Genomic DNA, 23,212 nt, shown 5'->3' with positions numbered 1-23,212 from the left:
TCCGAATCCTTGCCGACGTCAGTCTCCGCCTGCTTCAGCCACTGTGAGTGTTTTCCCTCTTGACTCTTTTTCTCATCCCGGCTCCACTCGCTCTCCGTCTGTAACGTCGGTTCCGAAGCTGCGCTTCGTGCACTGATCGTTACTAGAGTAACTGCGTGCCTGTTCCAACCCATCGCTAGCCTTTGCTGCGTTTGGGTCTAGCCAGCACGCCACACGGGCACGCCGAATTACTGTGTTTTCTGTGCGTTTCCCCCGATCGTGACAGACTTCAGCTGAATGTAGCACTATGACACCATTGACAATAGCTTCAGTCTTGGTACGGGCACTTTTTTGCTTCGTTAAAGTCTGGAAATGCTTCTTTTTTTTTTTTAGTAACACACAAGTGCAATCCATGGATCTGTAGCTATTGTGACGCTTCATAGTATGAAATGCCAGTGCACCTTCTGCTGCAGATACAACAACATCCTCGTTTTTCCCAGGTGTAACAAAGAAGTCAGTCAAGTTACTAGATGAATTTTTTGTCTCGCACAGCCTTCATATGCAGGGTGCATATAAGTGAGAGAGTGATATTATACCCCTCATGTCAAACTGACAGGTCATGAATTATTCATGAGCTCCGGAAGTAATTACTTCCGGAGCTCCGGAAGTAGGAAGTAATAAAAATATGATATTCATAAAAATATCATATTCATAAAAATATCATATTCATAAAAATATTCTAGTTCATAGCTCATTGCTTTTTTCCCCCTAAAAACAACTAATGGATTATTTAGATACTTTCTTATATATCAAATATCATTCTTTTATTTCTTTAAGCCATTAAATTTTTTTTTATTTTTTTATGCTCAAAAAACGCCATCTGGTGGCGGGTCAGTGTGAGTGTGTGAGGGCCCGAGGCTGTGTGTCTGGGCGCGCGGGGGCGCGCCCGTGTCTCCGGACCGTGCTCTCTCGGGCTCCGTGCTCATGTGTTTAAAAATGTATTAAACCATATTAAAATTGTTTAGTTAAACTTGTGCTTTTGTAACGTTCAGTATGGCCACAAATACAGGCTGCATGCCTTGGGGGAAAACTTTATTTCGATTTATATGCATTTGTAGATTTAGAATAAAACTCATACTCAGAAAAAACTCGCGATCCCCTAACCCTAACCCTCCTTAGAAACATAAGCAGGGAAAACTCCTTAAAAAACCCTCCGCGTTTTCTCCAAAAACCCTACAATAACTTGTTAGGGTACCCCCTCTATTCCCAAAACCTTATATTCGATAACAGGGAAATCCTGAAAAAATCCTTAGTCTTTTTTCTCAAATTCAGCGCCCTGCGGCTCCCTTCATGCTCAGCCAAACAAAGCCAAAACTCCTTTAAAAAAAAAATTTCTCCGCGATTTCTCCAAAAACCCTAGAATAACTTGTTAGCTACCCCTCTATTCCCAAAACCTTATATTCGATAACAGGGAAAATCCTTAGTCTTTTTTCTTCAAAAACTTCCCTCTTACTAGCAAGCTCTAAAATTCAACGCACAGTCTAAGTTCTACCTCGCTCTTAATCTCCGATCCACAACTTCTTCCAGAGCACAATTTTTTCCTGCTTGTTCGCTCCCAGCTCTCCTCCCGAATGCCTTGCCTACCTCGTTTGAAAATTCCCCCCTTAGACCAACTCCGCCTCACTGCGCCCCCGCTGCCAATCACATAACCCTTGCACCGCTCCCTTCGCACCCCGGTTAGCCAATCCGCTCCAGGCTCGATTTACCTTCTCAGCCATAGGTTTATTCACTTACTGGCATTCAGGATAAATAATCTAACATTTCAGCTTAAATTTAACTGTTTTTTCTCTCTCAGAAAAAACAAGCAAGTTTTCTATTTTTTCTCAGAAAAAACAAGCAAGTTTTCTCTTTTTTCACAAAGAAACATGGCCGTGAGACCTACCAACCTAACGGTGCTTTCTCAAACTCCTGTAAACTGCTACAGAGCTTCCGCCACGGCGTCTGAACTCAGAAGACTACATCTCTGCAGAGTGCAGCCAACAGCAGCGGCCAACCGTCTGGAGCAAAGATTCAGCCTCAACAATGGCGGGTTTTGGGGTTATGCCTTCAGCCTACCAGAGAGTGAAATCTTTTTCTATCAGCTCAAAGCCGGTGAAAGTTTTGGTCCGCTAACACCGCGGATCGCTTTTACTAGCTCTGACTGGGCGGTTATTACACTCATTACCACCCCTGAAATAGAGAGAAGCGTGCGGGAAACCAGCTCTCAGCAACCGCGAACCAGAGACCAGCAAACACAGACGCATCGGGTTTTCAAAGAGGAATACTCGTTCCCCCCATTCACCCAAGAACACAAACGACTCCGGACTGAAAACACGGTGAGCAAAACCCTCACATACACCCAGTGGGAGACCAAGAGCACTCCATTTTGCAGATGGGTATGTAGAGTTAGTCGACAAACATGCGAGCAAGCTTGCACAGATGATTTTGTGATCGACCTCACAAACACCCAGTCCGGGGTTTTCAGCACACTGCTTCGGATTCCGACTCAGCACTGGCTCAACATGATGGCCGAGAACAATGCGACAATATTAAACCTGTTCAAAATGAGTAAAAGTACAACTGAGCTGGTGATGGTTGGAAATAACCCGCCACGGTCAACATACCCCCACCCCCACTTCCGGTCCCCCCTTACCCCGCCTTCTCCTAACCCTAACCCTTAAAAACCGCAGTCGCTCTCTCATCCACAACTTAAAACAACCATGACTAACCACAGCTTTGGACCCCTCAGCTCTCTATCTCCATCATCCCTCCGACCATCAGCTGCTTCTACACCACCACCCAGCCCGCCAATGGATCTCGCTACACCGCCACCCACTCCGCCAATCGATCTGGCTACTCCGCCATCCAGTCCGCTGATCGAGAGCCCGCATCAGGCCTCAGCGTCTCCGGACGCTATGCCTCCACCCCCGCCCTCATCACCTCAAGGATGGAACTCGCCCAGCCATCCACAACTAGCGGCTTTCGGGTGGCAATCACCGGAGCAGAGCCCCTCAAGCACCGCAATCTCCGGTGCATCGCTGTGGGCCATGGGCGACCCTGTGTGCCGGGCTCTTTTCCGAGAGTCTGAAGACAACGAGCCTTCGCCCGCGGACAACGATGAGGCCGCGACTCTACTCCCTACTGCTGTTTTTGAACTTATAAAATTGACTGTAAAGTACCTCGTTAACTCCTTGCTCCAGAAACACAGACAAGATGTCTGTCAAGGATGTGAGGTGTCACATCCCTCACAAAGACGACATTCATGTCTTTTCCCACCGGAAAAATATTACTTTTTCAAGTACTATGATGAACTCTGCAGAAGATTATGGAATGGACATTTCACCAACACATTATTACAAATTTTGCGGTTAGAGGGTTTTTCACCACCAGCGGCTCAAGTCAGAGGTGTGGCCCAAGCATATCTCTTTGAACTCCGAGATGCCCGTGATATAGAGACCGCACTGTTAGAAATTGACTCAAGCATTACAGAAGTTACCCGGACCATAATTGATAAAGTACTATATGACAAATACTCCCTTTGGCTCCCCTAGTATTCGTTTTTTCTTCTCTCCCTCTTTTACCATTTATTTTTCTTAACATGTTTTATTTTTCTTATTTTTTACTTTTAAATGTTTTTCTCTGTTAGTTTTTAGAACTTTTCTTGTTCATGTTTATTGTTTTGTTCATTACATCAGATTAAATAGTTTGTTGAAAACCATTACATCAAATAAAACTTTTTGGAAAAGCATTGCAACAATCAATCTTGTTATTTGTTTCGCACCCATTCAAATCTATTGCTTTCATCACATCAGATTAAATAGTTTGTTGAAAACCGTTACATCAAATAAAACTTTTTTGGAAAAGCGTTGCAGTAAATCAAACTAATTATTATTTTTTCACTAGAAAAGAAACAAACTATAATGTTATTAATTATATCAAATAAAAAATATATTTTGCAAACTTGTTACATGACATAAAACTAGCCGCTCATAATGAAATAAAACCATAGTTAAACATAACTTGAAAGATCACACATGGCAGAGCAGAATCTATTGAAACGTGCATATTATGACCCAGCTCACCCTGGTAGCTTTTGCGGTGTGGAAAAATTGATTAAAAGCATACAGGATGAAACTGGTACAAAGATTAACGCGCAAACAGCACAGAGGTTCCTCTCTGGACAAGACGCTTACACCTTACACCGAGCTGCACGCCTGCGCTTTCCGAGAAACCGTGTGTTTGTCCCCAGACCTCTTAATCAATACCAAGCAGACCTTTGTGATATGAGAGCGTTAGCCGAGCATAATGATGGCTATCAATATTTACTTACAGTTATAGATGTTTTCTCTAAAAAAGCTTATGCAAGAATCTTGAAAAACAAAACAGGCCTTCAAGTCACTAAGGCATTTGAATCTGTCTTGAAACATGGCCAAATCCCACAAAAACTCCAAACAGATAGCGGTAAGGAATTTTTTAATTCCAGTTTTCAATCTTTAATGAAAAAGCATGGTATAAATCATTTTGCTACAGGGAGCGATCTAAAAGCATCAGTTTGTGAAAGGTTTAATAGAACTCTTAAAAGTAAAATGTATAGATATTTCACTGCTGCAAATACACGTAGATATATCGATGTGTTACAAGATTTATTAGACAGCTATAACACTAGTTACCATCGTTCCATAAAAATGACCCCGAATCAAGTAAATTCAGACAACACAGCCTTAGTATTTCAAAACCTGTATGGCACCTCTTCTCGCTGTAGAAAAAACCCCATGAAATTTAAAAAAGGTGATCACGTTAGGCTCTCTAAAGTCAGAGGTGTGTTTGATAAGCGGTATGAGCAAACATTCACAAGCGAGGTGTTTACTATTGACCAATGCATACCTAGAGATCCTCCCGTTTATAAAATCAAAGATTATGACGGGGAAGAAATTATCGGTAGTTTTTATGAGCATGAGCTGCAGAAAATCACTCTTGGCAAGGATAAGCTCTATCACATAGAGAAAATTCTCTCAAAACGTAAAGAGAGGGGACAGGTTTATTTCCTGGTCAAATGGAGGAGCTGGCCTGAGAAATTTAATAGCTGGGTTAAAGCCAGTGAGCTTAAAACCATCGCATAACAAACTTTGGACCACACACGCACCTTGGTAACCTTGGTAACGGTTCAGCAATGACTGTCAGGTCGCAGGGCTTTTACGTCACGCTTCCATCAAATGCAAGTTTGAATGTATTTAAAACTAACACCAGCAGCTGTTTCCGTGTGGATCTCGCCCAGCATCTCAATCTCGATGGGGCATGGGAGGTTGCTCTCACTGAAATTTCATATCCCTATACATGGCTTAATCTCCCTAATGATAAGGCTTATTTTGAATGTAGGAGAAAGGGTGATGCTGAGCAGAAGCCTGATCACGTGGTTAAAACGAAAATACGCGCCGGCTTTTATGAGGACGCTAACACGTTGAGAGCAGAGGTTGAAGCCTGCCTCAGGCGTATCGACTCTGATATTTATCTAAAATATCATCCCATTGTTAAAAAGTTTGAATTCACAGCTGGGGGTATATATCAACTAAGGTTTTTTCCTCCTCTCGCATATATGCTTGGTGTACCAGCAGGTGTATGGCAACGATTCGAGCGCAAATTTGCCCCATATCCTTCAGATATAAAGGCTGGCTGTTATCATCTATTCTGTTATTCTGATATAGCTGCCTTACAGCTCGTCGGTGATAGCTACTCCCCGCTACTGCGTACTGTGAAAATAGAGGGCAATTACGGAGATATCGTGACCCTATCTTTTAACAAACCAGACTATATTCCAGTTGCACGAAGACAAATTGAAAATATCCATATTGAAATCAAAACCGATCAGAACGAGCCTGTAAACTTTACCTACGGTAAAACGATAGTAAAGCTACACTTCCGGCCTGTCAAGGATCTTGCATAACTCATAACAAAAAAAATAAATAAAAATGGATAATAATAGATTTATAGGGTATTATCAAACGCAGGCTGGTAACGGTCTGCCCGGATTTTCAGGTGCGCCTGTAATTTACGGGCGCGGAATAGCGTCTATTTTCTCTAAATTGTTTAGATTTGTAACCCCGTTCATAAAGAGGGGTGTGAGCATCGCAAAGCCTCACCTTAAATCTGCTGTCAAAGGTTTTGCTTCTGATATTGTTACCTCATCACTCTCAAATTTAACTCGGTCGAACACACCAGAGCAGCAAGAGGGTTCGGGGTTGACCCTAATTTCGCGCAGACCCTTGAAGCGGCCCCCAGGTCAGAGGTTGAGAGAGTTTAAAAAGCGCAGGAAAACGGTGAAAAAGAGACAGAGTGGGAAAACCGTCAGACGGACAGGACGCAAGACTGATATATTCTAAACACAACATCAACTAAGAAGCAATCAGCAATGTCTTTACTTCACGAGAGATCAAACGAATGCACCTTGAGTGAGTTAGATATTTTTACAGCCCCACTCACTCAGATGTCTATCGAGGACAAATGTTATTCAGAAATTCTACCAGTAACAGCGCTCACAGATCGGGGGCCTCTGGAATTTTATGTCCCCGGAAATGGCTTGCATTACTTAGATCTGAATGATACACTGCTCAGTTTAAGACTGAAAATAACAAACCATGATGGTAGCGATATTGAGGCAGACGCTAATGTTGGAATTATAAATTACCCTTTAAACACCATCTTCAGTCAGTGTGATGTCACATTGGGCGACAGATTGATTTCACAAGCGAGTTCGACACATGCATATAGAGCCATAATTGAAACATATTTAAATTACTCAGAAGAAACTCTGAAAACTCAATTTACTGCAGGTCTGTTTTACAAAGATACAGCTGGCTCACACGACTCCCATGTTGTTAATAACGGCCCGAATAGGGGCTTAGTCCGCAGGGCAGTTTACAGTGAACGCTCGCGAGAGTTCCATGTGATCGGGCCGCTACATTCAGACATATTTTTCTGCGAAAAACTCTTACTAAATAATGTGGATCTACGGATTAAACTCACAAGAGCAAACGATGCTTTCACCCTCATGGCGCCTGAAAATGCCAATTACCATCTCAATATTGTTGGGGCATCATTGTTTGTAAGGAAAGTCACGGTGTCCCCCGCTGTCCGTGTTGGCCATGCCTCCGCTCTCATGCATGCAAATGCATTGTATCCCATCTCCCGGATTAATGTAAAAACATTTTCAATACCCGAGAACTCGCGGATATCACATCATGAGAATCTGTTTCTGGGCTCACTTCCCCGTTACCTGGTCATAGGCATGGTTAACCATGAGGCTTTTACAGGTCGATATGAGGGTGAAAGCATCTCGGAGTTCAAAGAGATATGCTTGGGCCACACCTCTGACTTGAGCCGCTGGTGGTGAAAAACCCTCTAACCGCAAAATTTGTAATAATGTGTTGGTGAAATGTCCATTCCATAATCTTCTGCAGAGTTCATCATAGTACTTGAAAAAGTAATATTTTTCCAGTGGGAAAAGACATGAATGTCGTCTTTGTGAGGGATGTGACACCTCACATCCTTGACAGACATCTTGTCTGTGTTTCTGGAGCAAGGAGTTAACGAGGTACTTTACAGTCAATTTTATAAGTTCAAAAACAGCAGTAGGGAGTAGAGTCGCGGCCTCATCGTTGTCCGCGGGCGAAGGCTCGTTGTCTTCAGACTCTCGGAAAAGAGCCCGGCACACAGGGTCGCCCATGGCCCACAGCGATGCACCGGAGATTGCGGTGCTTGAGGGGCTCTGCTCCGGTGATTGCCACCCGAAAGCCGCTAGTTGTGGATGGCTGGGCGAGTTCCATCCTTGAGGTGATGAGGGCGGGGGTGGAGGCATAGCGTCCGGAGACGCTGAGGCCTGATGCGGGCTCTCGATCAGCGGACTGGATGGCGGAGTAGCCAGATCGATTGGCGGAGTGGGTGGCGGTGTAGCGAGATCCATTGGCGGGCTGGGTGGTGGTGTAGAAGCAGCTGATGGTCGGAGGGATGATGGAGATAGAGAGCTGAGGGGTCCAAAGCTGTGGTTAGTCATGGTTGTTTTAAGTTGTGGATGAGAGAGCGACTGCGGTTTTTAAGGGTTAGGGTTAGGAGAAGGCGGGGTAAGGGGGGACCGGAAGTGGGGGTGGGGGTATGTTGACCGTGGCGGGTTATTTCCAACCATCACCAGCTCAGTTGTACTTTTACTCATTTTGAACAGGTTTAATATTGTCGCATTGTTCTCGGCCATCATGTTGAGCCAGTGCTGAGTCGGAATCCGAAGCAGTGTGCTGAAAACCCCGGACTGGGTGTTTGTGAGGTCGATCACAAAATCATCTGTGCAAGCTTGCTCGCATGTTTGTCGACTAACTCTACATACCCATCTGCAAAATGGAGTGCTCTTGGTCTCCCACTGGGTGTATGTGAGGGTTTTGCTCACCGTGTTTTCAGTCCGGAGTCGTTTGTGTTCTTGGGTGAATGGGGGGAACGAGTATTCCTCTTTGAAAACCCGATGCGTCTGTGTTTGCTGGTCTCTGGTTCGCGGTTGCTGAGAGCTGGTTTCCCGCACGCTTCTCTCTATTTCAGGGGTGGTAATGAGTGTAATAACCGCCCAGTCAGAGCTAGTAAAAGCGATCCGCGGTGTTAGCGGACCAAAACTTTCACCGGCTTTGAGCTGATAGAAAAAGATTTCACTCTCTGGTAGGCTGAAGGCATAACCCCAAAACCCGCCATTGTTGAGGCTGAATCTTTGCTCCAGACGGTTGGCCGCTGCTGTTGGCTGCACTCTGCAGAGATGTAGTCTTCTGAGTTCAGACGCCGTGGCGGAAGCTCTGTAGCAGTTTACAGGAGTTTGAGAAAGCACCGTTAGGTTGGTAGGTCTCACGGCCATGTTTCTTTGTGAAAAAAGAGAAAACTTGCTTGTTTTTTCTGAGAAAAAATAGAAAACTTGCTTGTTTTTTCTGAGAGAGAAAAAACAGTTAAATTTAAGCTGAAATGTTAGATTATTTATCCTGAATGCCAGTAAGTGAATAAACCTATGGCTGAGAAGGTAAATCGAGACCTGGAGCGGATTGGCTAACCGGGGTGCGAAAGGTAGCGGTGGCAAGGGTTATGTGATTGGCAGCGGGGCGGCAGTGGAGGCGAGTTGGTCTAAGGGGGGAATTTGTCAAACGAGGGTAGGCAAGCTCATTCGGGAGCAGAGCTGGGAAGCGAACAAGCAGGAAAAAATTGTTGCTCTGGCAAGAAGTTGTGGATCGCGAGATTAAGAGCGAAGGTAGAACTTTGACTGGTGAGGGGAGTTTTGAAGACAAAAGACTAAGATTTTCCTGTTATGAATATAAGTTTAGGGAATAGAGGGTAGCTAACAAGTGTTCTAGGGTATTTGGAGAGGGAAAGAGTTTTGGCTTTTTGCTAGCATGAAGGGAGCCGCAGGCGCTGAGAGAAAAAGACGGAAGTTTTTAGGATTTCCCTGTTATCGAATATAAGGTTTTGGGAATAGAGGGGGTACCCTAACAAGTTATTGTAGGGTTTTTGGAGAAAACGCGGAGGGTTTTTTAAGGAGTTTTCCCTGCTTATGTTTCTAAGGAGGGTTGGTTTAGGGGATCGCGCGTTTTTTCTGAGTATGAGTTTTATTCTAAATCTACAAATGAATAAATCGAATATAAAGTTTTCCCCCAAGGCATGCAGCCTGTATTTGTGGCCATACTGAACGTTACAAAAGCACAAGTTTAACTAAACAATTTTAATATGGTTTAATACATTTTTAAACACATGAGCACGGAGCCCGAGAGAGCACGGTCCGGAGACACGGGCGCGCCCCTGCGCGCCCAGACACACAGCCTCGGGCGCGCGCGGGCGCGCGCGCACACACTCACACACACTGACCCGCCACCAGATGGCGTTTTTTGAGCATAAAAAAATAAAAAAAATTTAATGGCTTAAAGAAATAAAAGAATGATATTTGATATATAAGAAAGTATCTAAATAATCCATTAGTTGTTTTTAGGGGGAAAAAAGCAATGAGCTATGAACTAGAATATTTTTATGAATATGATATTTTTATGAATATCATATTTTTATGAATATCATATTTTTATTACTTCCTACTTCCGGAGCTCATGAATAATTCATGACCTGTCAGTTTGACATGAGGGGTATAATATCACTCTCTTAAGTGGTCCGCAGGTGCGCATTCGCTGTCAAAATAAAAGACACGCACCAGATAAAAAGTTGTAACGAGTGTTTGTGTACATAAGATTTTCTGGAGGAGGACAGACATTTGTTTAGAACTCTTAAAGATGTCGAAGATGCAAGCTCCTTTAAGCAATTAGCTACTTTGGTGTTCCTCCACCTCCCAAGAAATGTCAGAAGGAGTCCGAACCGCAAAAGAAGCACGTATTCTTGTGGTTGCAGGAGGTAAGCTGGCTTCAAACAAATGATGAACGCACAAAGATTGCAGGTGCAGAATGTGCCGTAAAAAATCCCACTCTAGCGGACAAAAACAGTGCCTACGCAAACGCGCGTTGCAACTTCTTATCTGGTGCGCCTCTTTTATGTTGACAGCGAATGCACACCTGCGGACCACTTATATGCACCCCTGTTTATACGTTTTTAAACCTTTGTTAGACACACAAACGTATTTGCCAGCTCTGCACACAGTGCACTCCGCCGCCCATTTATTCCGAGGGATGGGAAATGGGAAATTTGTTTTGCAGTTTGTCTGAAAAGATGCACTTGCGCTTTGGCATCTTGTGGCATCTTTTCAGCGCGCCGCTGCGCACTCTGTCCCGTCTGTGAGCGCGGAACAACCACTTACAACGCAGCAGTTCAGGGACGAAGTCGCACATATGTGTCCTCTGTATGCCTACAGGAAAACCCGGACATTTTCATCCATGGATGGATCCCAGGACGCCCCGGACAGAACGTGAAAAGTGGATATGTCCGGGGAAAAGAGGTCACCCTAACATATTTATTTAATTTTTAAAGTTGGCCTCAAATTGTAGTTGGAAAGTTAAGTATGCAGACAGTGATGCATTTGAGGCAGTTTTCTGGCCGGAGACTCTTGAGGGTCTTGGCCTTGGCCGCTTCTCTCATCCTCTGCTGCTCCTGTCTCCTCTCCTCCTTCTCCTGGGCTCTCGCCGCTCTCTCGCCTCCTTCCTCTCCGTCACTTTCAGCCTGTCCTCTTCTATTTCCTCCTTACTGCAACGTTTCCTCGCAGGACTCGCTAGAGAGTGATACTATACCCCTTATGTCAAACTGAGTGATTTATGGCCCCAATAAATTATTCATGAGCTCAGGAAGTAAAGGAAGTAATAAAGGAAGTAACAAAAATATGATATTCATAAAAATATGATATTCATAAAAAGTATGATTTTCATGTATTGTGACTGCTCCATCACAATGTATAATTTGACTTGTGAGGTATACACAACAAGGCCAAGAAGAAAAAGTGAATTAGAGATTCATTACAAAATACAAAAAATAAAAATAAATATTGGACAAATTTAAAACAAGAAAAACACCTATGCAAGAGTAACTACTAATGATTTACAAATACTTGTCATATACAACCAATACACTCAGAGAATTTTACCATATCAGTATAAAGCTCTCTGTAATTCCTGGACAGTTCATGAAATAATTTAAAATTAAATCTGCACTTTAGTTAACTATTCTTTTTTAACAACAGGTTTATGTCTTAGATCTACGGATACAGCTAAAACACTCTGCTTGTATAATGCTGTATTCTCTCCCAGCTTACCCTTTTCTCACAACAGGGTGATTCCCAAAGTACGAGTCAATAAAACAATGACTCTAAAACCAGAACAGAAAGATAAAGTTGCAAGATAAAAGATTAAGGATTGTGTTTTTATAGCACGTAGTAAACTATCCCCTTTTTCTTCTTGGCCTTGTTGTGTGTACCTCACAAGTCAAATTATACATTGTGATGGAGCAGTCACAATACACACTCACGAGACACAGTTTGATTTTTCTAACACAGAGTTTGTATGAAGTTCACTTTATCAGCTGAAAATATTAAAGCCAGAACTTACAACATCAAAAACCTTTTACTTCATGTACAGGGTTTCCAAAAAAGTTTTATTTCAGGTATATAAACCAATACATTTGTTTGTAAAACAAATAATTACATTGATACTTGTAAAGAGTTTCCAAAAAGGTTTTGACTGGCAACAACGCTCACCTGCTAAATCCAACAGAACACCACTGGGACCTTATGTTTCACTCCATCTGACTGTGCAGGAGCTCAGTGTTGGGTATGGTAAATGGTCTGCTTCATATTCAGTGCTTTTACACTCTTCCTGGTTGTTGATGTTTGTTTCTAAAGATGTTGTTGATGAGACTTTGCAGAAAGCAGCTTCACCTCTGATCACACACACACACTCAACTCCACTCACTCACCTGGAGGATCAACACTCAGGCTAATGATGCTGATGTGGTTATTGCTCTGGGGATTTAGCAGGTGAGCTAAATCATGTGTAACATGTGAATTTCCCGAGTGTGGCATTAATAAAGTCTGTGTCTATGCCAAACCTGACGTTTAAACTCCTTTTTTAAATTTACCAACATTTCTGATTTGCAGCTAAGACTGTGACATGTTTTCACCATTTGCAAGCCAGAATAGTGATCACTCTTGAAGCCTGGTTGCTGCACAGTACTAGGACTACTAGCACTAGTTCTAGTACTACTGCTACTGCACAAAACATATTGTTCAGGAATTTCACAAATTTGTTTAAGTCTAATGTGTTGGCTTACAGGTAAACTTGTTTTGGAGGTGGATAGGATAAAAACTTCCAGCATCACATAATGTTTTCCGAGCAGTAGGTTTGGAGTAAAAAAGAACTGGACATATATTTGTCTTTTTGGGGCTACTTTTATGTCAAGAAAGTTAACTTTTTTAGAACTGTGATCAAGGATAACACATAAACCCTTGAAAATGTGAATGTAAAAACTGCACAAACTCCAGAAAAGTGGCAACTGATGTGGCAAAAGTGCAGGCAATTTTTTTACTTAAGTAGAGGTACAGCTGTTAGTGTCAAAAACACTCGAGTAAAAAGTTTGATAAAGTATCGGGTCAGAAATGTGCTCAAAGTGAGAAAGTCAAAGTAGTAACCTAACTGAACTGTGTGCTATAATAAAAAAAATTAAATAATATTAGTAGATAGGACTACAAACTTAGTGTGGTCGTAAAAGGCACAAAGGCCTCAGAGGCACATTTGGTAGCAAGGGTTAGAGCTCAGACACCTGGAGCCTGGAGGTTTGGGGGCTAACAACACTGACTGGTAAAAAAAAGTCTAACATCTAGGTGTTACATGGTGCTGCAGGTGATAAAGAGCCATCAAACTACTTCCATTTGTTTAGAGGTGATTGCCAGTTTGGTTGGGTTTTTTAGAGATGAATCAGTGCTCATAGAAACATGGATCAACCCTGTTTTGACAGTGTGAGTGTTACATTGTGACAGTTTCCATAAAAGCCTGCAAATTCTCTGAACAGGTAGTCATGAAGCAACCATATTTTTCTTAAGAATAATTCAACTTAATATTATTTGTATGGCCATATCACGACAACAGAATAGCCTTAAACTAGTTTTGGAGTAAAGAGAACTGGACATATAGTTGCTTTTTTGGGTTACTTTGATGTCAAGAAAGTTAATTTGTTTAGAACTGTGATCAAGGATAACACGTAAAACGTTGAAAGTGTCAATATAAAAATTGCACAAACTCCAGAAAAGTGGCAACTGAGGTGGCAAAAGTGCAGGCAATTTTTACTTAAGTAGAAGTACAGCTGCTAGTGTCAAAAACACTGGAGTAAAGGTTTGATAAAGTATCGGGTCAGGAATGTGCTCAAAGTGAGTAAGTCAAAGTAGTAACCTAACTGAACCGTGTGCTATAATAAAAAAAATTAAATAATATTAGTAGATAGGACTACAAACTTAGTGTGGTCGTAAAAGGCACAAAGGCCTCAGAGGCACATTTGGTAGCAAGGGTTAGAGCTCAGACACCTGGAGCCTGGAGGTTTGGGGGCTAACAACACTGACTGGTAAAAGAATCTAACATCCAAGTGTTACATGGTGTTGCCGGTGATAAAAATCCATAAACCACTGTTTAGAGGTTGTTGTGGAAGTTTTCCATTTAATAAAGCCTGCAGACAAGCGATGAGCGGTAGCTAACATTCTTTAATCAAGACAACTTTCTTACCAGACCCCCACCATCTGTCTAACTGTTTGAATGGAGTATGAGGCAGACATGCTAAAACAGTGACCTAAAAGAATTGCCAGTAAACAAAGTGATCAATACATAAATGAAAGAAATTCCTCTACAAGGTGATTGCCAGTTTTGTTGGGATTTTTAGAGACACAGAGAGTAACAGAGAGCCTGTCCTGCATTACTTTAAAAAAAATAAAAGGGGGTTTCAGAGCTGTTGATATACGCAGCAGTGTTCATAGAAACATTAATCAACCCTGTTTTTGGCATTGAGTGTTACATTTGTGACAGTTTCAATGAAGCCTGCAAATTTGTGCATTTATACTGGAGAGCAAAGAAAAATTAAATGCTACTTGTACTATGGAAAATCAGTTTCATAAAAGCTACATAAACAGAGCTGAAGAAGACTGTGCTTGTAAAACTAGCGGTAACGTCTGAGAACAGACAGACTGTTTCTGCTATCGAAACAATTTGTGTTGTTAATCCTGAATGATTCATGGTGACAACATGATAAGAAGAAGGTCATTTTACTCCACACACACAAACACACATTTGGAAAATCACATAGTTTGACCATAAAAATTCCCAGAATAATTAGTATTTGAGATTGCTGAAGCAACATCACTAAAGAAAAATATCCTTGCATGTCACTTTGCTTTCATTTGAAAATCTAAAGGTTTTTTTTTTTTATGTAAAACATAAAAACAACAAAAACTTTAGATGTTAGAGATGTCCTGATAAAATTTGTGAATATCTAGATCAATGGTGTTTCCCTGTGAGAGTCTATAGGGCATAGACTGAGGCTGGGTTTTAGAAATACATGATGGTAACATGAGACATGTTACCTTTGAGAACACTAACATCTAGATTAAGGTGTGAGAAGTAAATGCATCACAGAAGCTGAAAAGAAGTTCCTTGTCTCTAGATTAGTTGAAATAAATTGAAAATAAACTGATTTGAACAGGTTTGATGCATTATACAAAAAAAAGGTTCATGAAATAGTTCACATGATCTAAGCAAGAGTCGCTCGGAATCTCAAATGTTAAAGTACACTTACTCTAATTGTACTTTTACTGCATGAGCTAATGCAGATGCTCTAAAAGCACGCTGACTGAAAAAGAAGCACACACTTGGAGAAACTGTGCTGTAACTTCTCATACTGTGAAGTTTTCTGACAAAAGTGAATTGAAAACTTATGCTGTACAGCTTACTAAGGGGTCCTGTGATGGGCCATGTGCAATTACACAAAAGAACAAGTTAAATTTCACCATAACACTGACTGGAGAAAAGCCAGTTTGGTATTCTAATTGAGATTACAACTGTAATCAGTAAAATAAGTGCTGTGATAGTTAGTTTAAGATCACAACCTGATTTAAAACACAGTCTAACATCAACATTCTTGCCCCTGAAAATAGGTCAGGATGGCCGAAAAATGTACTTTAAAAATGAGATTTTCTTTTTGTTTCATTGGAACAGTAAAGTACCATAACAAAGAAATGAGTACACCTTTGTAGATATCACTGATATGGAGTTTTTCATGTTTTACATAAAGACTTAGGGCTGCTAGTTTCCTAGTGGCATTTTCTCATTTAAACCATGGTGACTTAAAAGTTTAGCAGCAAGACACTTGTTTCCTTTGTTCCATCAAACATTTCTTTCAGCCATCTGTGTTTATCAGAGCGATATGTGACTCATTTTTTATTGAATCACCAGAAAGTACACAAATACAAGATTAAATATTTTATTTATTTATCAAAGATACATAATTACACATTGATACAATGAACAAGGTGTCTATGAAAATTACACATGGTGTAAGAAAAACATTATAACATACAAATAAGTGTTTTAAGATAATCTGACATACTTTAAAAGCATAAGAATAAAAGTTTTTTTTAAAAAAAAAAATCATGTTCTTTGATGATCACATTACATGTATCACATTTTTTAAAGCATAACGTAGGGAGCAGAGTGTTCACAAAAACAGTTTTATGATTACTTTTTCCACAGTGCTTGTATGCCTCTTGCAAAACTATGTACTTTTCACCATAAGACATAATAACTCACGATTATCTAAGACCAGCCATGAAATGTCCGTCGCTTCATTACAATCATTTGTCCCCGCTGCTGCCCTCAGATCCAGTCAGCAAAAGCTGTCTTGCTCGTGCTCCTGATTGGATATGTGGAGCCCGGCTCTGATATCTCACTGGTGGCAGCTAAAAGTAGGCATGCCTTGGAGGCGGAGTTGGTCTCGGGCGCAATCTTTCAAACGAGCCTCACGGCATTTCAGGCAACCTCAGGCCGGAAACAACATCCGGTCACTCGCGGTCAAAATCCACGCAGAGCTGGTGTTTCGCAGGGATCAGGTTAACACATCTGGCTTAAATCAGAGTCTAAAAATATAAAGAAAAACAAAAAGAGTTTTAAAACACGCAAACTAGCAAAATATCAAAGGAGCATAACATAACAATAACAAGATGATATGAGATACCTGATGAGGCCATGATAGGTGATGTAGACATGTAATGTATAAACTTTTACGGGAGTTAAAGTGGAGCTTATATATATTTTAAAGTGTATTGTACGTGGGATAGGCTCCAGCGCACCGCGCGAGCCTGAAAGAAGGATAAGTGGAAGCGAATGGATGGACGGATGGTGTATTGTACGTGTTACAAACCATTGTGATATTTTTTTTAAATGGAAGGATTGAGAGAATGGTAAAAAGGAAAATGCAAAAATGTAGTTAGAGAGGAAGATTATCACTTACCGAATGATATGCACATAGGGAAAGCGACGGCAGTTGTTGTTGATCCCTGGTTCGTGGTTGTTGCGAGCTCGTTTCCCGCAGGCTCTTCTGCACTTCGGGCGTAGCGATGAGGCTCAAAACACCCCAATCAGACAAAGTAAAGGCGATCCGCGAAAACTTTCACCCGCTTTTAGCTGGTAGAAATAGATTTCGCTCTCTGAAAGCAAAGCCCCAAAGCCCACCGGTGTTGAGCCTGAATCTCTCCTCCATCGGACCTGTATCCGATTGGCTAACCGGGGTACGAAGGGAGCCGCCCCATTGTTATGTGAATGGCAGCGGGGCGAGTTAGGCACGCCTGCGAGGCGGAGTTGGTCTCCGGCGCAAATTTCGAACGAAGAGCCAGAATCATTAAGCAGCAGATGTGGAGCAAGAAGGAAAAAATGTACGCTGGCTGCGGCCCGGTTCGAGTCAGAGCGAAGACTTTGCTGAATTTGCGAGAGAGCTAGTAAGAGGGATCGTTTTGAAGAAAAAAGACTAAGGATCTTTCAGGATTTTCCCCTGTTTTCGAATATAAGGTTTTGGGAATAGAGGGATCCCTACCAGGTTTTTTTTTTGAGAAATATACAGAGGGTTTTCAGGAGTTTTTCCCTGGTTATTTTGTCTAAGGATCGGGGTGGGAGCAGAGAGAGTTTTATCAAGTTAGTCTAGGGGTTTTTTTGTCATGCGTTTTTGGAGAAAAGACAGAGGGTTTTTTTGCTGGGAGCCGCGGTGAGTTTATGCTTGGGGGATCGCGAGAGTTTTTTGTGACTCGGATTAAACAAATGCATATAAATTGAAATAAAGTTTTCCCCCGAGACATGCAACCTGTATGTCTGGCCATACTGAATGTTACAAAAGCACAAGTTTAACTAAGCACTTTTACTATGGTTTAACACATTTCCACACATAAACACGGACCCGAGACACAAGCACGGCCCCGAGACAGGCGCGCCCACAAGCGCGCACAGACACACAGCCTCGGGCACGCGCCCGCGCGCGCACACACACACACGCTGACCCACCACCAGATGGCGGTTTTTAAGCATAAAAAGTAAAAACTTTTTAATGGCTTAAAAATAAAAGAATGCTATTAGATATAAAAACTTTTTAAAATAATCAATTAGTTCTTTTTGGGGGAAAAAAGCAATGAGCTATGAACTGACATATTTTGAATGAATATCATAATTTTATGAAAATCATACTTTTTATGAATATCATATTTTTGTTACTTCCTTTATTACTTCCTTTACTTCCTGAGCTCATGAATAATTTATTCGGGCCATAAATCACTCAGTTTGACATAAGGGGTATAGTATCACTCTCTCTCGCTGGGTCAAACTGACCCAGGACCGTGACACTCGGTGTGCCAGACCCACATGCTGGTGGAGGGGCCAAGACAGCTGTAAGTTATTCAGCAACAAACACTCCGTCCACACGGATGTAAGATATGAGTTTCCCAACGTCAGCTGCAGAAGAAGCGTAGGAGCCGCTCACTCTGTTCATGTAAACGACAGCGTTTTGTATATGTTTTGTTTTACAGATAACGCCATGGCGCAGCCGGCGGAAAAAGGTACGTCTATTTATTAAAAACACAGCAAGTCAGCACAGATTACTGATACAAACCAGACCTCTGCTTGTAACCCTGAACACACTTCCCTAAAATCTCAGCATTTTATACTTCCACTAGGATTACAGAATTACATACTTTTTTCTCCTTAAAAACAAGCTAAAAACCAAAACGTGCCGGGTCGCACAATAGCGCTTTGTTGAAAGCCAAAATTGTCCTCAGACATAACAAGTATTTGCTATATTGATCTGAGGCTGCTGCATTTTTAAATCACCTGATGTTGCCCTTTCTTTTTTGTGCGTCACCTATTCAACTCAGCATTTTATACTTCCAGTGTAACAAAAAGAGCTCGTGACTGTAGGAGAAGTTGGCTGAACACGAAACTCAGTTCGCTCTGTGCGTAATTAGCACACATAATTCTCCACTCTGTTCTTCGTAATTCATAAGCTTACCTGTACAGAACAAGAAGAATTACATATATTTTTTCCTCCTTTAAAAACAAAAAACAGTGCCAGGTCGCACAGTAGCACTTTGTTAAAAACCAAAAATATCCTCAGACATAATAAAATATTTGTTATATTGGCTGCTGCACTTTTAAATCACCTGATGTTGTCCTTTCTTTATTGTGCTTCACTGTCTTGCAGCATACTATCGCTTTGTGGTGCTCTTCTTTAACTGTCTGCTGACCTTTGGGTCCTACTTTTGCTTCGACATTCCCAGTGTGTTACAGGATCAGTTCCAAGGGGTGAGCAAGAGGCAGCGCTGCTTACAGATCGCATCAATATCGCACGACTTGATTATCAGGAGGGAAAGACTGATGTTGTTTTTAATGTTTGACTGTTGTTTTTTGACAGAACCTGACGTGTCCCAATGCGACGGTGATCAACGGGACAGTGGACTGTGTGGAGGGACTGGGGATGACCCCTCAGCAGTACAATCTTCTCTATGCCATCTATGCTTGGATGTAGGCACGTTAATGCATTGATTTCACTGTGAAAATGCAGAAAAGTGGCTTATCAATGAGAAGCTTCTCTCTGTTATCAACAGGAATGCAGTAGTGGTGATCCTGGCTGGATTCCTGATTGACAAATTAGGAAATCGCTGTAAGTTTTGTTTTATGTTTTCTCTCTGCATGGTCTGCAGTTATTTTTAATCTACTGACAGTAAAATGATGGTACAGCCATTTCTTTTGCTCCTCTTTGCAGTCGGTGTGTTTCTCTTCTCTTTTCTCTGTGTTTTGGGCTCATCGCTGTTTGCTTTCGGCTCCCACTTCAAGGGATCTCCCTACTTGCTGCCGCTAATGCTCACAGGCCGTCTGCTGTTTGGATCAGGCACTGGATCTCTGACTAGTAAGTTCCCCTCATGTATATGAACAAATATTCTCTGCAGCGTTGCCTTTGAGGAGCATTTCTTAACCGCTCAGTTACCTTTCTCCTTCTTCATTAGTTGTTCAGAAACGCATCACAACCTTCTGGTTCAAAGGGAAGGAGTTGGCTTTGGCTTTCAGCCTGACCGTGGCCTTCTCGCGGCTGGGCTCGGTGTTGAACTTCTTCCTCACGCAGAAGTTTGAAGAAAAATATGGCATGCAGTGGACACTCTGGGGTGGTAGGTGACGAGTGTGTAGAAATCTCAAGGATTATGGTGTGGTGCCATGTGACCTGGGTTTCTTATGTTATTGTTTCTTAGGCGCACTGTTGTGTGTGCTGGGCTTCACTTCTGCTGTCATTGTCAGCACCTTGGACAAGATTGGAGTGAGACAGCTAGGTCTCGATGGAGCCATCCAAGAAGAGTCTCGCAAAGTGGTACGATCAATATCCTTTAATAATAACAACATGCATACATAACACTGAAGATTAAAACCTTAATTTTTCAGTATTATGGACACACTAGTGATCTGTGTGGGGAACATCATTTATTGTTGTGTGTTTTTATGTGTAGAGGATTCAGGATGTGAAGCTCCTGTCAGTAAGATACTGGCTGCTGGTTCTCACCATCATGTTCTTCTACAACGGCATCTTCCCCTTCATTGCTGATGCAAGGTAGAGTTCTCAACATAAAGTGTGAGCATAAAGACTTGTACATGCAGAGCTGCTTTCAGAGTAATCCGTGAAACTTAAACCTGCATTCCTCTAAATGCAGCAGCACGTATTGCAAGTGCAAGTGATACTAGTGTCACAAACATTTACATCTGTCTTCTTCTTTTTTCTTTTTTTTTTCCATATCCCAGCAAGTTCATCCAGGATAAGTACAGCTACTACAGCCAGGAGGAGGCAGCTTATATTGTGGGAGCAGTCTATGACAGCTTAGTGGTCCTCTCAGCCATCGTGGGCATTCTCATTGTACGTATCTTTAATTTCAACCCAAATCTTATTCCTGTCTTCAATTCAATTTTATTCATACTGCACCAGATCAAAACAACTGTCCCTGTAGGGTGCTTTATATGGTATGCTAAGACCCCCCATGAGCAAGGACTTTGTGACAGTGGGAAGAAAAACTCCCTTTTAATAGGAATAAACCTTCATCAGGTACAGGAGGAATCTTGAAACACTCTTGCTGTCATGCGTTTCAGGATTATGTGGGTCTGCGGGGAGTTTTTGCATTGGCGAGCGCCGTCTTCACGCTGCCCGTGTTTGGACTCCTGGCTTTCACTTTTGTCCCTCCTCTGGTTTCAACCATATGGCTGGGAGTCACCTACTCCTTTGCTGCTGTGAGTGCGGATTTTTTTTTTTAATTCATTTTTGATAAATAAAATCTTAGACGTCAGAGTTAAAATGGTAAATTATTACAATGAATTAATGTATTTTCTAGTATGTTAAACTTGTTGCTGCCTGTGTGGAATTCCAGGCCAGCATGTGGCCGTCTATTCCCCTTGTCGTACCTCAGGCAACTCTGGGAACTGCCACCGGCCTGGCCACCTCCGTACAGATGTTTGGGGTCGGGATCTCCAATCTCATTGTTGGACAGATACTAGGCACCAAGTCCAGGTGGGGAGTACCTGACATTAGAATCTCATTGCAGTGCACTTGTTTAGAAGGTTCCATGAAAGCTGAGCTGGCAGCAATCGCTTCAGAGTGTCGGGTCAGAACATTTGTTAATGTTCACATGAGTGTTGAACAAAACAGGCAGAGTCCAAGTTGTCGTTCTTCATATTTAAAATTGAGAAGTGTGTGTGTGTGTGTGTGCGCAAAGCATAATAATGCAAACCAGTTACACTTCAAATTACATCATACACATAAAGATACAGCTGAGCTGTACTCAAATGCAGTATATAAATAAATAAGCTGGCATATTACTTCAGACTAGTTATGTAAACCTAAAGTCAGATAATATGAATTAACACACCACATACAGCTATGCAATGAAAGCAACTTCACACTATTTAACATCCAGTACACAGAGCACAGAAACAACAAATCTCTCTGCTAGAAGCTAGTCAGTAATAAAATCTGTTATGTTAGCGAACTGCCACTTATGCATAATCTCATTTAAACAGAAGCACAAAGAACTGCTCATATGTCATCAAACACGCTAAACATGGCTAAACAAAAACATGACTAAGTGAAGTACATCTTTAAACATACGGTCTCATGAGCACACGCACTGTCAGTTGTTTAGCTGCTGTTTGTCTCTGAGATGAAGCTGCCCACATGCACACCTATGGTGCATTCAAGGGTGCATGGGAAATCCCACACACAACTCTACCTTTTTGTACAGCACTAATTGTCCTTCCAGTCTTGTTTAGCTCTGCAGTTTCTCCATTTGTGTTGCAGTGAAACTAAGATCCCGCTGTGGCGTTGGCAGAGGATGATGATCTTCATGTTGGCCAACACCATCAGCTGCATTGTGACCTCAGTGCTGCTTAACGTTGTTGATCACAGACAGGTCAGACATCTGAGGTTACCTCATTTGGTTACCTCATGACTTTATTTTCTCGAAACACTATCAGCAGAAAGTTAATGATGCCCCCCACCCTTACAGGACGAGATCCTCAACAAGACAACCAAGAAGTCAGGGCAGGCACAAGAAGGCTCCAAGAACTCGGGCGCAGAGAAACTTGAAGTGAAAGCCGCTCACCCAGGCAGAGGAGAGGAAGAGCCAAATGAACAGAAAGGAAAAAGTGCACACTTTCTTTAGTAAAGTAGAAGTACAGATACCTGGGTTAAAATAAAATACTCAATTAAAAGTTGAACTACTGAAGCAAATTTTTTACCTAAGCAAAAGTGAAAAAGTACAGGCTCTGAAATGTACTCAAAGTAGGCAAGTAAAAAGTTCTTGAAGGACAATTCTACTGAATTGTCCTTCAAGAACTGTTAAAATGACAATCAATCTAATTGAAACAGCTGCATGTTACGGATGTGGCCTCAAAGATTCGTAGTTTAGATTTAAAAGCACTTAATGTTAGCGAAAGAGGAGAAATGTAAAGATGGCGCCAGTATGTTCGGCTCGCCGTCACTCCTCCTCCTGTTTTTTAGGTTTTTGTTTGCTGTTCTTTGCCGTAACTGTGGAAATCAACTCGCTCCGGACTTATGACCGGCAAACTCTCTTTATTATTCGAGACTCAGCAGTGTCAGCACCTTTGTCCTCTGTCTTTGACGGACAAACAAGCGGTGTGCCTCCACTGTTCGATGG

General features: G+C 41.9%; 1 protein-coding gene across 2 annotated transcripts; it reads left to right on the top strand.

Annotated features, from left to right (window-relative positions):
* Positions 1–18,334: 18,334 nt before the first annotated feature.
* Positions 18,335–22,953, top strand: LOC120728512 (major facilitator superfamily domain-containing protein 1-like). 2 transcript variants are annotated; one of them, XM_040023479.1, is made up of 14 exons: positions 18,335–18,418; positions 18,557–18,586; positions 19,228–19,328; positions 19,438–19,547; positions 19,631–19,686; positions 19,789–19,932; positions 20,030–20,188; positions 20,270–20,385; positions 20,522–20,622; positions 20,811–20,922; positions 21,153–21,290; positions 21,428–21,567; positions 22,354–22,465; positions 22,562–22,953. In XM_040023479.1, exons 2-14 carry the CDS (start codon positions 18,565–18,567, stop codon positions 22,715–22,717), a joined length of 1,467 nt encoding a protein of 488 aa, XP_039879413.1. In that variant the 5' UTR covers positions 18,335–18,418; positions 18,557–18,564; the 3' UTR covers positions 22,718–22,953. The 2 variants fall into 2 exon arrangements, with proteins under 2 accessions (XP_039879413.1, XP_039879412.1); XM_040023478.1 differs by lacking the exon at positions 18,335–18,418 and having other exon boundaries at positions 18,457–18,586.
* Positions 22,954–23,212: the final 259 nt, after the last annotated feature.

This window comes from Simochromis diagramma, unplaced genomic scaffold (assembly GCF_900408965.1).
Source record: "Simochromis diagramma unplaced genomic scaffold, fSimDia1.1 OVJJ01000208.1, whole genome shotgun sequence".
In the NCBI taxonomy this organism is placed as follows: Eukaryota; Metazoa; Chordata; class Actinopteri; order Cichliformes; family Cichlidae; genus Simochromis; species Simochromis diagramma.
The sequence above is the reverse complement of the archived record's forward strand: the minus strand, read 5'-3'. Positions and strand labels throughout refer to the sequence as shown.